General features: G+C 37.1%; 2 protein-coding genes across 2 annotated transcripts in view; one reads left to right on the top strand and one right to left on the bottom strand.

Moving 5' to 3' along the window:
* The window catches only part of glb1l2 (galactosidase beta 1 like 2), a 49,824-nt gene that overhangs the window by 11,984 nt on the left and 22,376 nt on the right, over window positions 1-15,464 (top strand). The gene's annotated exons all lie outside the window — the stretch shown is intronic.
* LOC130070025 (myelin-associated glycoprotein-like) lies at window positions 2,754-11,321 on the bottom strand. Its single transcript, XM_056234271.1, has 6 exons — window positions 11,229-11,321; window positions 11,062-11,116; window positions 9,946-10,299; window positions 5,197-5,559; window positions 4,859-5,110; window positions 2,754-2,846 (listed from the first exon to the last, which is right to left on the bottom strand). Exons 2-6 carry the CDS (start codon window positions 11,102-11,104, stop codon window positions 2,758-2,760), a joined length of 1,101 nt encoding a protein of 366 aa, XP_056090246.1. The 5' UTR covers window positions 11,105-11,116; window positions 11,229-11,321; the 3' UTR covers window positions 2,754-2,757.

The following is a 15,464-nucleotide window of genomic DNA, read 5'->3' as shown; positions in this document are numbered from 1 at the left end:
TTAATTTACAGCTCTCCTTTTTTACAGTATATGTTACCGTAAAAATACCATGGAAGGTAACTCATATAAATTGGGAAACCGATTGCTTCAAAAAGTTTGAGTTTAAAAAATAGTATTTATACTGATAGATAGTACTGTGAACTTACTTAATTTGAGTCCAATGAAAAGGAATATCTCTTAATATAAAACTGCAAACACCTAATGTGTAATAGTGAATTAATTAAAAACATGACTTTAACTCAAATCTTTGCGGTTCGTATTTAGCGAACAATAGCACACATGTATGTGCTAAAATACTTAGCAAGGAGATCACTGCATTAGCAACTACACAGTTACTGCCTTTAAATAAAGCAACAGGTAGCATAACATCAGTATTTCTCTGCTCATCTTTGACTGAGGCACAGGATCTACTCTCCAGCACAACGGTGACCCACAAAACGAATGGATTAAACTAACAGATCTCTCCTATATCATCTTGTGCTAAAACACATCAATTTAATATTTACTCTCCTTTTCAGTTATTGACTTTGCATAACTTTTTTCTATGAACTTTCACTAATATTTCAGTGAAATTAACTTCTTTCGTTTAGTAACTGTTACGTTTTACAGTATATTACTGTTTTTCCTTGATTTTACGGTAATATACTGGCAGCTGTGGTTGCCAGTAAAATTGCTGTTATTTTTTACAGTTTGATGCCGTAAATTAATTTACAGTTGATTACCGTTAAATTACACTTCACTCTGTTTTTTATTTTATTTGACACATTTAACCCCACTGCAAAGTCTTCAGTTTCAAATAAACACGTGTGTGTCCACACTACTGAGTGTTGGAGTAATACTGAAGCAGTGTTGAAGTTAATGATATTATTCAGTGATTAATTAACTGATGATTGAGCATTAGTGATGAACACCTGATGTCAACAAGCAGAACCACTGAAGGACAGAGGAACAACAAGAACGGAAAAAAAGAGAAACACAAACTACAACTGACTTCCAGCCACAGAGACATTACATCTCTGAAGATCTCAGCAGAGGATTAAACAACTAAAAAAAACAGCATTACCAGCTTCACTTATTACTAACCAGATTGACTTTATTTATTTATTCATATGTCTACAGAAATTCCTATTGAGAATTAACAGAGTTTTAGATGTTGTTTTGTTTAATTTGACGTTACAATTAAGGAGATCAGTGTTTGGTTTAGTTGGGCTCTTGACCCTTGACTTTAACATTAGTTTTTTCTTTGGCTGGTATGTGTTTTTAAGACACGTTTGTTGTGGCTGAAACAAAGCCTACAAAAATGAGATCAGGTGTTGGTGATTGTGTTTTGATTATGACATCATTACATAATGTTTGGATCACCAATCTAATCCCTTATCAAAAATGTGTTGTTTTAATGCACCCAATTTTACATTACTACACTGTGAAACTACAGCAAATAACAATCAGTTATGAAGGATTTTAAAACTCATCGTTCACTAAAAACATTTGTACTACTGTCAGGCGTTGTGCAGGATGCAGAAGACAAGGACAAAAGGAACTCAATTTAGATGCTTTATTTACACATTTAGCTTACAGAGATGAAGGGAAACATTCCAGGACTTCAGTTCGCACAACTAAACAAAGACGACGACCAACAAAGACAAGCTGAACTGAAGCAAACTAAATACAGAGACTGATGAACAATAACGAGGTGAAGACAGGTGAAACAGATGATGATAAACAAGACACAGGTGACAACAATGATGACGGGCAGTGTGTAAACATGAGGGATGCTGGGAAGTGTAGTGCAGAGACAAAGACAGACTGGTGCAGACGATGACTGTGACAACTACGGCTTCATTTAGACACACACAGACATCAAGAATCTGCCAATTTTTTTGGTACTATGCTGGTACCCATAATGCATTACAGTATGGACATTTTGATTGTCACCATTGTTGATATTCATACGGCGATTCTTGATGTCTGTGTGTGTCTGGCTGATTTAGAAGTTAAAAATGTTTTGAGCATTAACTGTTTTTTAAATCCTTCATATTTCATGGTTGTCAAAACTCTGATAGATCTCCATCTGTAAAATCATAGTGGCACCACAATCAAAAATACAATACATCACCCATATAAATACATTAAACAATGAACGAGATCAGTAAATCGGGCCACTAGATGATGATTGTGACTATTAACAAACAACCATTGTCATCTGATCCTGTTTTCTTTCCTTCAGTGATTCTGCTTGTTAACAGCAGGTGTTCATCAGTCTCCGAATTAACTCACTTGTTTTTATTCACTTCAAGTGGACTATATTAGTGAACTATAGACCCCTTTTGCGCCGATGTCACAGTTACGTCACTGCGCTAGCTGGAGGCAAAACGAACGGACAACTGGAGGCGGCTAATACAAACCAGCACAGATTCGGCTACATAATAAAGAGCTTAAATTATTATTATTATTATTATTATTAAATGTCATCTTGTTGTGTTGTTGGGTGCAAGAATCAATGGAAAATGAATTTGCTGTCTCTGGAATTTTTATTTCTAGAAAATATCTATCTATCTATCTATCTATCTATCTATCTATCTATCTATCTATCTATCTATCTATCTATCTCTATCTATCTCATGAGAAACATATTAAGATACTTACACTTCTGTGTGGTTTTTTGGACCTGCATATACCAAAAAAAAGGGAAAACATTCTCATTTATCTCAAATAATGTATAAAATATTTTATATCATTTACATTTCTAGCAGGATCCTACCTTCTGTAAATCAGAACAATAGGAATTGCACATAAAATCAATGAGAACAGTGCCAAAACTGCGAGGAAAGGAGTGAATGACATGCCTGCAAAAACAAAGAGAACTGACAAACATGGCTTTTGTGCCTGTTCATTTCATCTGTTTACATAACTAATATAGTTTTTCTCAGTCGCTTCGGCTCATTTTTTTGAAACAGTCATAACATTCTTTAAACTGTAACTGTGTTTTGGTAAATGAGTACTGCATGTCTGTAAAATGTAGTAACTCACCCAAAGCATTTAATTCGTGTTTCAGTTATTGTGTCCTTAAATTGGTCAGTGCCACCACAATGAAAAATTTTTTGTCATCATGTGAGCTGCACTGTCAAAATGTTTAGATGTTTCACCATGGTAGTCAACCCACTGTTTATATACAAATTTAATTTTTCCTAATTTTTGGTGACACTGACTGACAGATTTGTCTAGCTGAATGCTATTGTGTATTACACTAAGCTTTTTAGATACAGATTTCAATCAGATTTCAACAGAAGGTAAAAGTTAACTGGAAAAAACCTGAATAGTACACAGAAAAATAATACGCACATTTGTGTGTATTGTATACAGCACATTCATTTCATTTTTGCATGTTTAGAATTGTATAAAACTACACTACCTCTTTTGCACATGTGCCAAAACATGTGTAATTTGCTAAAACAAGAAACTAATTATTCAGAGACAAATAATCTCATTTGAGAATTGAGCCAAAGTGACTGAGCAAAACAGTAATGTACAAATATATGGTGAATCCGTACAGCAGGGTTCCTCAAATCCGGTCCTAGAGAGCCACTGCTCTGCAGAGTTTAGCTCCAACCCTAACAAACACACCTAAACAAGCTAATCAAGAGCTGTGTCCCAATACAGAGGCTGCATCCTTCAAAGGACACGAAGATCAGAACGAGCGTTGTCAAATAGGACGGTCTAGCCTACGGAGGATTGTTCTTGACGCCTAGCAATTGTGACAGCTGCTGTTGATGAGTGGCAGTAACATTTGTATTGGACTTTTTTGAAAGTTATATTAAAGGGGTTGTCTAATACTATTTCATGCATTCTGACATATTTACACTGTTAAAGAATTGGATTCTCATGCTAAACATGGCCAAAGTAAAAAAAAAACGTGTTGGACGTATGACGGAGTATTTCTGTGCCAAATACACTCCTTCAGGGTTCGTATAAGTTTCGGAAATAATTTTTCCGAGTATGGCCCTGTATGATTTCATCAAGGGTGGAATTCCTTGTATGGGCACTTCTCCTGCAAGAGCGTGCGCACACATCAACCAGGGCTGCGTTTCCCAAAACCAACGCCTAAATTGATTGTAGAACAATTGCCACCAATGGTCTCTATACAATAAACTTGCTTTTGGGAAATGCAGCCCAGAGCAAGAGCAACGCCCATCAATGTGCTTCGTTCGTTGCTCGAGAAAGATTTGACATTTTGTTTTTATACCACGAAATCAACAATATCACCAAAGAAGAGTGTTTTTGGTTGTGAGGGAAAGACAAACCTTGTTCAGCTTCCCAAAGAACCCAGCGTTAGGGAAACAGTGGATGCAGTTTGTTTTTCCGGGGCAGCAACGGAGTTGTGCCAAGTGTGTTTGTTTGTTCCCGGCATTTTGAACTGCTCTGAACGGTCAACATTTGAACTGCTTTAGAGCTTTTTTCTTCTTCTATTTTTACATTTTGTATCATTAGATATTTGAGTAAGCTGAAATTCAATACTTGATTGTTTTGAGAGAATTTGCTGAATTACACTTTTAAACATATCTGTCGTCACCAGCGCGCAATGAGTTGTATCCTTCATTTCATGGGAAACGAAGGACGCATTTGGAGGCCACATCTAAAGGAGCCTTCGAATTGGGACAGCCTTCGTCGTGGTGAAGCAATGGGCTTCGAATGCGACCTTTGAAGGATGCAGCCTCTGAATTGGGACACAGCTGAGGTCGCAGAGTTACTAGACAAATTGCAGGTGAGATTGATTAGGATCTGAACTAAACTCTGCAGGACAGTAGCCCTCCTGGGCAGGATTTGGGGAAACCTGCTGCAGTCTCAAGCACAGACTGACCTGGGACATTGATCTGTAGGATTGTGGAGTTCCCTGCACCATGTTGGTTCTGTGCCTCACAAATGTATTCCCCACTATTATTATGGGTCACAGTAAAGGAAAGCACACGCGAGGCACCCACTTCTTCCACTATACCTTCCTTCTTCATGAACCACCTGTGGACCGCTGGAGGGTTGGCATTACTTTGGCAACTAAGGGTTACATTATTACCAAGCCAGCCTGTAAGAGAGATCTGTGTTTCCTTAGGAGGATCTGTGGGCCAGAAAGAGAAGAAACTGAGTATTTTCAGAATGACCACAAAAAGAGAAAAGCTGCAAACTGTTGGGTTAAAACCTCACACTCCACATTGAGGATGACGGTCTTGTGGCTGAGCAGGGGTTTGTCCTGTCTGTCTAGCAGATGCATGGAAACACAGTTCACTTTCAGCTCATGATGGTGGAACGATGGGACGAAGTTCAAAATGGCAGAAACATTCTGTGTCCCATCAGCATTCAGCTGTGTCCATTGTGTTATCCCACCTAATGCAGGATCCCATGTTACATTTGGAGGGTTACTGGGGCAAGGCGCTGGAACAGTGCAAGTCAGATTCCCCACCTCACCCTCCCTGAGTCTCGGCACAATCACATACGGCTCAGCCAACGAATCTATCAGGATATAAAGAGGGGAAAGAGTGATGGTAATGGTATTCATTTGTATAGAAACTCGATTTACAAATAATTACAGTTTATTTCAAGATGCCCTTTGTTACCGTGTAATTAGGTAATATTACAGTTTTTTACAGTCGCTATATGAACACATTTCTCAATTAATTGATAAGATAACAGTACAATTGGTAAAGACTTTTGGAAAACCAGAACTCAGACGTGTCTGTTCTAGTTCGCAGCTAAGAACAGCTAACATAGGTAGTGTCTGTGTGAATGACGTAAAGAAAACTTTTTGTTTTGCCATGTCGTGAATAACATACGCCAGCATAAGACGACAAGGGAAAGTCTTTAAAGACGCTGATTCGTTCAGTAACAAACCAAGGGTAAGGGATGGGCATATATCAGATACATGTATTGAAAATACCTAGGCCTATTTGAAATACAAAATACTATTTAATGAAATTTGTATTTAAATACATTTAAGTTTAGTATTTTTGTAAAGTTAAAGGGATACTCCACCGGTTTTTCATATTAAACTATGTTATTCCCTTAACTAAGACGAGTTGATACATACCTCTCTCGTCTCAGTGCGTGCACTATATCGCTCTGTATTGCCGCAAAACTATGTTAGCACTTAGCTTAGCCCAGTGCATTAAATATGGGCCAAAAAGAGAAGTGACCAAACACTTCCTCGTTTTCCCTATTTAAACACAGTTACTCGAGTAGTGTAACTCGACCTAGGCTGGTGACACAAAATAAAACGTTGTGTTTTTCTAAGCGTTTAAAATTGATGACTATATTGTATGGCGGAATACCATAACAAGTGCTTTTGAGCAGTTCGACTTTGCGCAATAATATTATCACTCGTGAAAAGTCCTCTTACCGGCTCCCGCTTCCTCTCCCCCTCCCTCTTATTTCCGTCAATACAACCAACGTGACTTTTACTACCTGTGCTATTAGCAAACTGCAGATCATTTGCAATGGCGGAATTTGTAGATGATTATGACTTCTTTGTAGCAGACCCAGAGCCATATCTGTTTGAACCCGAGTACACGGAGGAGGAATTAGCTATAAAAAATAGTATATATACGTAATATTTTATGACTCTTGCCACAAGATGGCCTTATAGCTCTTTATGGAGGAAATGAACTGTTCCCCTCCCAAAGTCCCATTTGAAGTCAATTTGTGGCAGACTATATACAGGTCCTTCTCAAAAAATTAGCATATTGTGATAAAGTTAATTATTTTCCATAATGTAATGATAAAAATTAAACTTTCATATTCATTGCACACCAACTGAAATATTTCAGGTCTTTTATTGTTTTAATACTGATGATTTTGGCACACAGCTCACGAAAACCCAAAATTCCTGTCTCAAAAAATCTAAACAAGCTATTAAAGGGTTAGTTCACCCAAAAATGAAAATTCTGTCAGTATTTACTCACCCTCATGTTGTTCCAACCCCGTAAGACCTTCGTTCATCTTCGTAACACGAATTAAGATATTTTTGATGAAATCTGAGAGCTGTCTCACTCCTCCATACGTGTGCCGACCTGACTGCTGCTGACTGCCGACTGCTGACTGCCGAACTGACTGCCGACCTGACTGCTGTCCAGAAGGGCATCATTGACACCCTCAAGCAAAAGGGTAAGACAGAAGAAATTTCTGAACAAATAGGCTGTTCCCAGAGTGCTGTATCAAGGCACCTCAGTGGGAAGTCTGCGGGAAGGAAAAAGTGTGGCAAAAAACGCTGCACAACGAGAAGAGGTGACCCTGAGGAAGATTGTGGAGAAGGACCGATTCCAGACCTTGGGGGACCTGCGGAAGCAGTGGACTGAGTCTGGAGTAGAAACATCCAGAGCCACCGTGCACAGGCGTGTGCAGGAAATGGGCTACAGGTGCCGCATTCCCTAGGTCAAGCCACTTTTGAACCAGAAACAGTGGCAGAAGCGCCTGACCTGGGCTACAGAGAAGCAGCACTGGACTGTTGCTCAGTTTTGCATGTCATTCGGAAATCAAGGTGCCAGAGTCTGGAGGAAGACTGGGGAGAAGGAAATGCCAAAATGCCTGAAGTCCAGTGTCAAGTACCCACAGTCAGTGATGGGCTGGGGTGCCATGTCAGCTGCTGGTGTTGGTGCACTGTGTTTTATCAAGGGCAGGGTCAATGCAGCTAGCTATCAGGAGATTTTGGAGCACTTCATGCTTCCATCTGCTGAAAAGCTTTATGGAGATGAAGATTTCATTTTTCAGCACGACCTGGCACCTGCTCACAGTGCCAAAACCACTGGTAAATGGTTTACTGACCATGGTATTACTGTGCTCAATTGGCCTGCCAACTCTCCTGACCTGAACCCCATAGAGGATCTGTGGGATATTGTGAAGAGAAAGTTGAGAGACGCAAGACCCAACACTCTGGATGAGCTTAAGGCCGCTATCGAAGCATCCTGGGCCTCCATAACACCTCAGCAGTGCCACAGGCTGATTGCCTCCATGCCACGCCGCATTGAAGCAGTCATTTCTGCAAAAGGATTCCCGACCAAGTATTGACTATTGAGTGCATAACTGAACATAATTATTTGAAGGTTGACTCTTTTTTTTGTATTAAAAACACTTATTTTATTGGTCGGATGAAATATGCTAATTTTTTTAGACAGGAATTTTGGGTTTTCATGAGCTGTATGCCAAAATCATCAGTATTAAAACAATAAAAGACCTGAAATATTTCAGTTGGTGTGCAATGAATCTAAAATATATGAAAGTTTCATTTTTATCATTACATTATGGAAAATAATGAACTTTATCACAATATGCAAATTTTTTGAGAAGGACTTGTATTTAGACATTACAAAATATTTATTTTTGTTTTGGATATATGTGGGCATTTTTAGTTTTATTTTTCAGCATGTTTTTGGTTTGTATTTATACTGAAGTGGTTTATTTGCAATAATTAAAGTCAGTAAGGTGGACAGCAGGGATTTACAATGCAGAACAACCCAACCCCACACCAATGCGAAATGAATGGTGAAATTATAACAGCATTTTTGGAGCTGTAACAAGTTTTTTATATTATGAATGAAAATCAGCATATTCAAATAAATATTCTTCAAGGTTTTACTGTAACCCCCTCCCCTCCCTGTTTTCAAATCTAACCACTTCATTTGTATGCAGTCTGCATAGTGACTGGTTGATTTTTATTTGAAAAAACAAAAACACATATATTGCCCCTATTATATGATCCTCCATTCATTTTAATGGAAATTCTTATGTGTGTGTGTGTGTGTATATGCATGTGTGATTGGTGTGCTTTGGGGATGTTCTATAGTCTCATGTCTTCATCTGTGTGTGTGTTTGTTCTGGATTGTGCCATTTTCTCATTCATTCCTATTGGGGGCAAATTGACCCGAGAGGGGAGGATTTGGTAGCCTACTATTTTTATTACAACCAATTTTGATTTGATTACAATTTTTGTGTGTATTCAAAGTTTAAGTGTGACAAAAGTCCTAAGGTCTTGGACCACTCCGATGAACACTCGATTTATAAAAATGTTAATGTTTCGGGTCAAAACGACCCGAGGAGAAAGTGCTGTGGCCGCAGTTAAAAAATGTTTTTGCCGCGGGTTGATTTCCATCCCCTTATGTACAATTTTGGTGCTCCAACACAAACAAAACACAACTATGTGTTTTGGGAGCAAAAATACACAGAATTGGTAACAAAGTTTGACCTAAAATGTAAGTTGCTTATATAGCTACTATGTGCCCCGTAAAACTCTGAACATTTTTTTAAAGCTGCAGTTGGCAAGTCTGGAAGATTGAGTGGACTTAGGGAAAATTTTGAATGTTTACAACTCTCATGCCCCTCCCCCACTATCAACGGATACCCTCCCACCGAGTTCATGCTCGTCAGTGCGTGTGCACCAGATTTTCAGTGAACGCGCCCGTCTAATCAGCATCCATCAACACCATGGAGTATTTGGAGGTATGCTGCCCTGGCTAATCTACCGATAGATTGCAATTGCTAACGTCATTTATACTCTAAATGAGCTTACTTGATTTGTTAGTGTTTTGAAAGCGAGATACATCCGCCTTCACTCTTAGTTACTGCGCGAACTGCAGGCGTGTGCATGTGATTGTAACGTGCGCGAGGGGTGGCGTGTGCCCGATCTGTGATTGACAGTCAGATCTCACACCCCCCTGCGCTGATTGGACATGATGAACCGGGAGCTGTGGATTTTTGCAAAACAAATAACACGCTCCAGGTGGAGTTAGAAGCTCGAGTTTTTTTCTAAAACCACTTTATTTATGTTGTTCTGTCGGATTATAGTGTCGATTTCACTGAATATGATCAAAAAAATGTTGCCGACGGCAGCTTTAAAGATTTGATGCCACAAACCTCTTAAACTGAAAAGTAATGTCGATCCTTAATGAAACATTTGCACTGCCTTACCTGACACATCTATATAAACAGCTTTAGTTGAAATCACAGCAAAGTCCTTTGCTGAAAACCTGAAGAAGTAGCGATCTGAATGCCGGCTGGTGAGATTGATCATGACAGAAGTGCAGTTTTTCTTTCGTAAGTCGCCCACCACATTTATCAGAGGTTCCATCTGCCTGTGAGCGTCGGTAAAAGACTCTCTATCATAGAAGTGCCACAGAGTTGCTCGTCTCCAGGTTACCACTGGCGAAAGGTTAAGATATTTTTCGCTCTCCTTTGAAATTTCAAATTGGCAGGGAATCAAAAGGCAGGAGCCGCTGATGGTGTTCAGGGTTTTGGGGACCGATATTTCCATGCTATTAGCAGCTGGAAGATAAATGTGCTATAATGAAATGTTATAAAAATCAATAGGCCTATACATACATTGTCCCTCAAAAATATTTTGACAATTATGCCACAATTAACAATTTATATGCTACATGTCTGCATTATAGGCTATATAGCCTACATTTATTTGAAAGAAAAGCATAAGCACACTTTTCAGTCAACGCACTTCACTCAATGAAGCTTGTTTCAAAATGAACTTTCTGGTTGTCACAATATAGAACATATACACTTCATATACACTCTTAAAAATAAAGGTTTGGAATCTTTGGTTCCATGAACCTTTAATTTTAGGAGTTTATTTATGATAAACATGCATTAACTACCATGAACTAACAATGAGCAATACATTTGTTACAGTATTTATTCATCTTTGTTAATGTTAGTTAATAAAAAGTTCACAGCGCATCAACTAATGTTAACAAATACAACTTTTGATTTTAATAATGTATTAGTAAATGTTGAAATTAACATAAGTCAAGATTAATAAATGTTGTAGAAGTATAGTTCATTCTTAGTCCATGTTAACTAACTAATGAAACCTTATTGTAAAGTGATACCATTTACAAAGTGACTCTGAAAGTGAAGTTACTTCTGAGAAAAGCTCTTGCATTATTTGTTTGTTGATCAATGAATTTCAGACATTTTCAAGTGTGACGTTAGTGTCCAATTATGTTTTTTTTTGAGGTCGAGGTCATTGTTAGTTCAATTATATTCTTAATGAAAACATAAAACAAGACCAACCTGATATAATGGTGCTGAATACAAGGAAATCTGCAGCAAGCATTCTGAGAATCACCTGATGAGTAGAAATAATGAAGATTAAATGTAGCATCTTTTTTATAGTCATTTGTCTTGACAGTTGTTTACAACTAAATCATTTCTCATTTAAAACCCGTTTGATAGTTTACCTTAAATATATTTTCATGAGACTACAGCGACCCAGATAAGTGTGCCCTTTACTTCAGTTGTGGTGAAGTCAGTGTATAACCAGAAACTGCCCAGAGCATGAATAAGCCTGCAATGAACTAACACCATTTTTTTATATAGATGGTATATCTAATTTAAATCAGCAAAAGATGTTGCAAGCTCTGATCGAGATATTTGATTACGCCTTACATGAGAAAAACATTTTACTTCTGCTTTTTGCATTTATTTCATTTCATGTTTAAGGTTTCAGCCAGGACTTTATTAAATATGGTGTACATAAAAATTAAGAGTTCCCAAGAAATGAAAACATCAGAAAGAACAAGAAACCATAGATGAATGAAAAGAGCAGGATGGGATGAAATGAACCTAATACAGAGGAATTTGTTACATTGTAGCCAAATATGTTATTGTTTCTATACTGCAGATTCATAATTCATAGATTCAAATTGTTGCAGTGTTGATGATATGCCAACTAACTGTTTTAATATTTTTGTCTAACCTAAACTTTACCCTGATCTTGCTCTTGATGTTAAACTGTTAAAATATAGCCCATCTCAGACTAAAATAGACGTTTGAGCTGTTTTAACTGAAAGCTACTTGCACTGACATATCCTAAAATATGTCACTGTTACTGTTTTGTCTAAAGATCCACACCAGTAACGTTTTTATCTGAGGCATGTTTATAAAAGCCACTTAAATGCCCTAATCGAACTAAGGCCTAATGCTGGCTTAATCCCTGTCTGTGAAACCGGGCTAAAAGGCTTTTGAATTATGTAAAAAAAAAAAACCCAACAACAAACCCTGCTGTGGTCCTTGCAGCATTAGCTCTTTTTATCACACTTTTTTTTTTTTATGGTTTGCATTGTGCATTGATGCAACCAAGAAAATTTGATGAAGTAAAAAAATTTGCAGAGAAAAACAGTCCATGCTTTTAACACTTTTAGATGACTACAGAAAAAAAAATGCATTCTTGTTTATTTCAAACCATCTATTAGTTTTATATCAAATAAAATGTTGGAAAAGAGTAGTGTGGAAATTCTGCAAAACATCTCCTTTAATGTCCCACAGAAGAAATATAGTCATACTGGTTTGGAATGACATTAGGCGAGGGTGAGTGAATTAATTTATACATGAATTAAACATAATTAATGAATCAAACAGTTTTTATTTTTGAGAGTATTAACCTTTTAAGTTTTCCATGAGACTGACCAGCAGCCCTGGCAAAAGTGACGAGTGTTTACTATGTGAATAAACTTTGTTACATTGGTGTGAAAATCTATCACAGAAAACAGTAGTTCCCCGATTTTTCTCACAACAAACATCTCAAACCAAACCTACACAATTGATTTAGAGTTTACTATGACAATCTTTCTCTTAAATGTCTTATGCAAAAAGCAGAAGTGAAATATTTATCAAGCTTAATCCTGCACTTGACCAAGGAAGGGTTTAAAGCTAAGTTCACAGTTTAGTGCACATTAAAAACTGAGAGAACTTTCAAAAAATATTTATATAGAAGACAAAATAACTAACTGAACTGAATTAGTTGATTTTTCGCATTTTCATAATCTCACTCTGGGCAGGGGCGGAAGGACCAAAAAGGTTCCTTTTTTTTTTTTTATCCTTTATTTCCTTGAAAATATGTTGATACAATTAGGATGCAAAACACATCAAACGAAAATAGGGAAATTATTATAATATTACTAAATATTATTTACTTTACCAAAAAAAACAGTGAGAATAAAGAAGGTAATTATGAGGAATTCATGTTTAGTTTGGTTGATGTGGTAAATTTTATGGATGTATTACATGCATATAGTGGCCTATTGTGGAAAACAATAGTTTTCGGCAGTTTCTCTCAGTGGCTGACTAGATACACCACAGTGTGTCGCAGAACATTGGCCACAAAAAGTAGAAAACCTTGCTGTGGAGCGATGCAGGAAGCGAAAGACTGTGTTATGTGTGTATATGTGTCACGACGATCAGAAGCAAGTCCTGTTACGGCGATGGCCATTTTGTGTGTTCGGGCCGCACTTTGCTCTCCATCCCATTGAGGTTATTATAGTTTAGCATTTTTAAATTAGTTTTTATTTTAATACCGTTTTAAATGTTTCAATAAATTTCAGTTTAGTTTTAGTTAGTTTCATTAATGGCTTTGTTAGTTTTAGTTTAAGTGTTTATTTTGTAAACACATTTATATACATTTAGTTTCAGTTTTAGCAATTATAGTTTAGAAGAGTTAACTACACATCCAGTGCACCAACGCAAGAGATTTAATTTCAGCAAAGTTTAATGTTTGCAACTCTTGTGCAGACATCTTAATAATAAAAATAAAGTGGTTTGAGATTGAACAAAGGACCAAATAATGCTTAAAAAGCATAAGAGTAAAAATTATGAGAGATTCAGATAAACTCATTCATATTAAAGATGAAATCTTGTTAAACTTACCTGGTTTACAATGAAGCAGTGTGTACATCCAAAAAATCAACAAAACAGTTCAAGTCATCTACAGCAAACACAACCTGCTGTGAAGGCAGTGTGAGAGTGAGTGTGAGAGTTAGAATGAGTGTGAGAGTGAGGGCCTTTCCAAATTCCCACACTTGCATTCCACTATAAGTTAAATTAATTAGATATTAAATGTAATTTGGTACAAATTAAGTTAAATAAATTAGATATTACATGTAATTTGGTAGTAAGACAAATGGTTAAAGTGTCATTTTATTGGTGCAAATGAGCAGGCTATGTGTATTTTGTACATCATGTGCAACTGCTTTTTGTCACTTAATTAAAGCACCACAAATTTAAATTGTGTCTTCTTTTACATAGGGACTACTGACCAGACATTTAGAAGTTTCTTTAAAAAATACAAAGTATTGAAAATAAAAAAAAATCTCCGTAAACATTTGCATTTTTGTCCCATTGGGTAATCAAAAGTTCTACACACACTTATAGTCTTCCTGCCTATTTTAACACTTGAGTCAAATACAGGAAATACGTCATGTAAGTGTGTGGGTATTTGGAAAGGCCCTGAGTGTGAGAGTGAGGGTGTGTTGTCTTAGTATTTCCTACATTGGGGAAATGTCTGCACATGGATAATATTATTTGCAGTAAATGTTTTGTAAAAACCGATAATAACAGCAGCTAATAAGAGGATAATTGTTGTTAGTTTTTCAGTAAGAGTTGTTTGTTTCGTTTCGTTTTTCATTTATTATGACATTTTTATTTTATTTCAGTTGGTTTTTTGACCAATCTTTTTAGTCTTGGTTTCAGTTTTCGTTTATGAAAATAACCTTGCAACCATGAGTCCACTGCAGAGCCCGCTTCAGCCCACGAGTCCACTCCGCCTGCTCCGCCGTGGTGGTCTCCGCTGTTATTGAAGTAATTGAATGCGATCATCCAGGATTCTATTGTGTTCTGGACAAGTCTGGACAGAAGGAGCTATTGTTCACATCAAGGCAGTGGCAACAGATTTGACACAGGGGGAGAAGATGGTCACCCTCAGCTCTGTTGTTCCATCTGTTCTTTCTGTGAATCACCACTTGGAGAAGCTGAAATCTCAGGTCTGGTTCTTAAGCAGCCTGGTCAGTAGTTACATTACATTTATAGCAGACGCTTTTCTCCAAAGCCACTTACAAATGAGAACAATGGACCACTTGCACTGAACTTCGTGACGCACTTCCGTTTGGAAACAATACATATCACTTATTTCCGGTTATGTTTACTTTCAATGTACTGTGGTCAATGAGTTGAACAAACGCCAACTAAAAAAAGTGTCTATAATAATATTTTATATTTTGGACTTTTTTATTGACAGAAGAAGGGATGATCTGATGTTTACTGTGTGCAGAATTGTCAAAACTCATCGGAACATGAAGTTTTATCCAATCCAAGCCAATCTGAGAAAGCTGCGGCTGTTAAAAATACGCCATTATTTCACCACAGGGTGTCAGTGTTCGTCTAAACTAGTGACCGCGACGCTGAAATGTGTGAGAACAGATGAATAACATCAGTACGAACCACGAACATTTATTTATTTGGATTAAATATTGTAATCATTCAGTGTCATTTTTCAATGTCAATCGTTTCACTATTTACATGTTCATGCCCAAAATGCTTAATTAATATTCAAAGAAGTTGACTGTCAATGTAATACTGTTAATGAGAAGACATAGGACTGCTGCAGGTTAGTGAATAAATATATATTTATTATTCAGAATGTA

This window comes from Rhinichthys klamathensis, unplaced genomic scaffold, assembly GCF_029890125.1.
Source record: "Rhinichthys klamathensis goyatoka isolate OS25496 unplaced genomic scaffold, OSU_Roscu_1.1 h1tg000391l_1, whole genome shotgun sequence".
Taxonomy (NCBI): Eukaryota; Metazoa; Chordata; class Actinopteri; order Cypriniformes; family Leuciscidae; genus Rhinichthys; species Rhinichthys klamathensis.
This window is presented reverse-complemented; position numbering and strand designations above follow the sequence as displayed.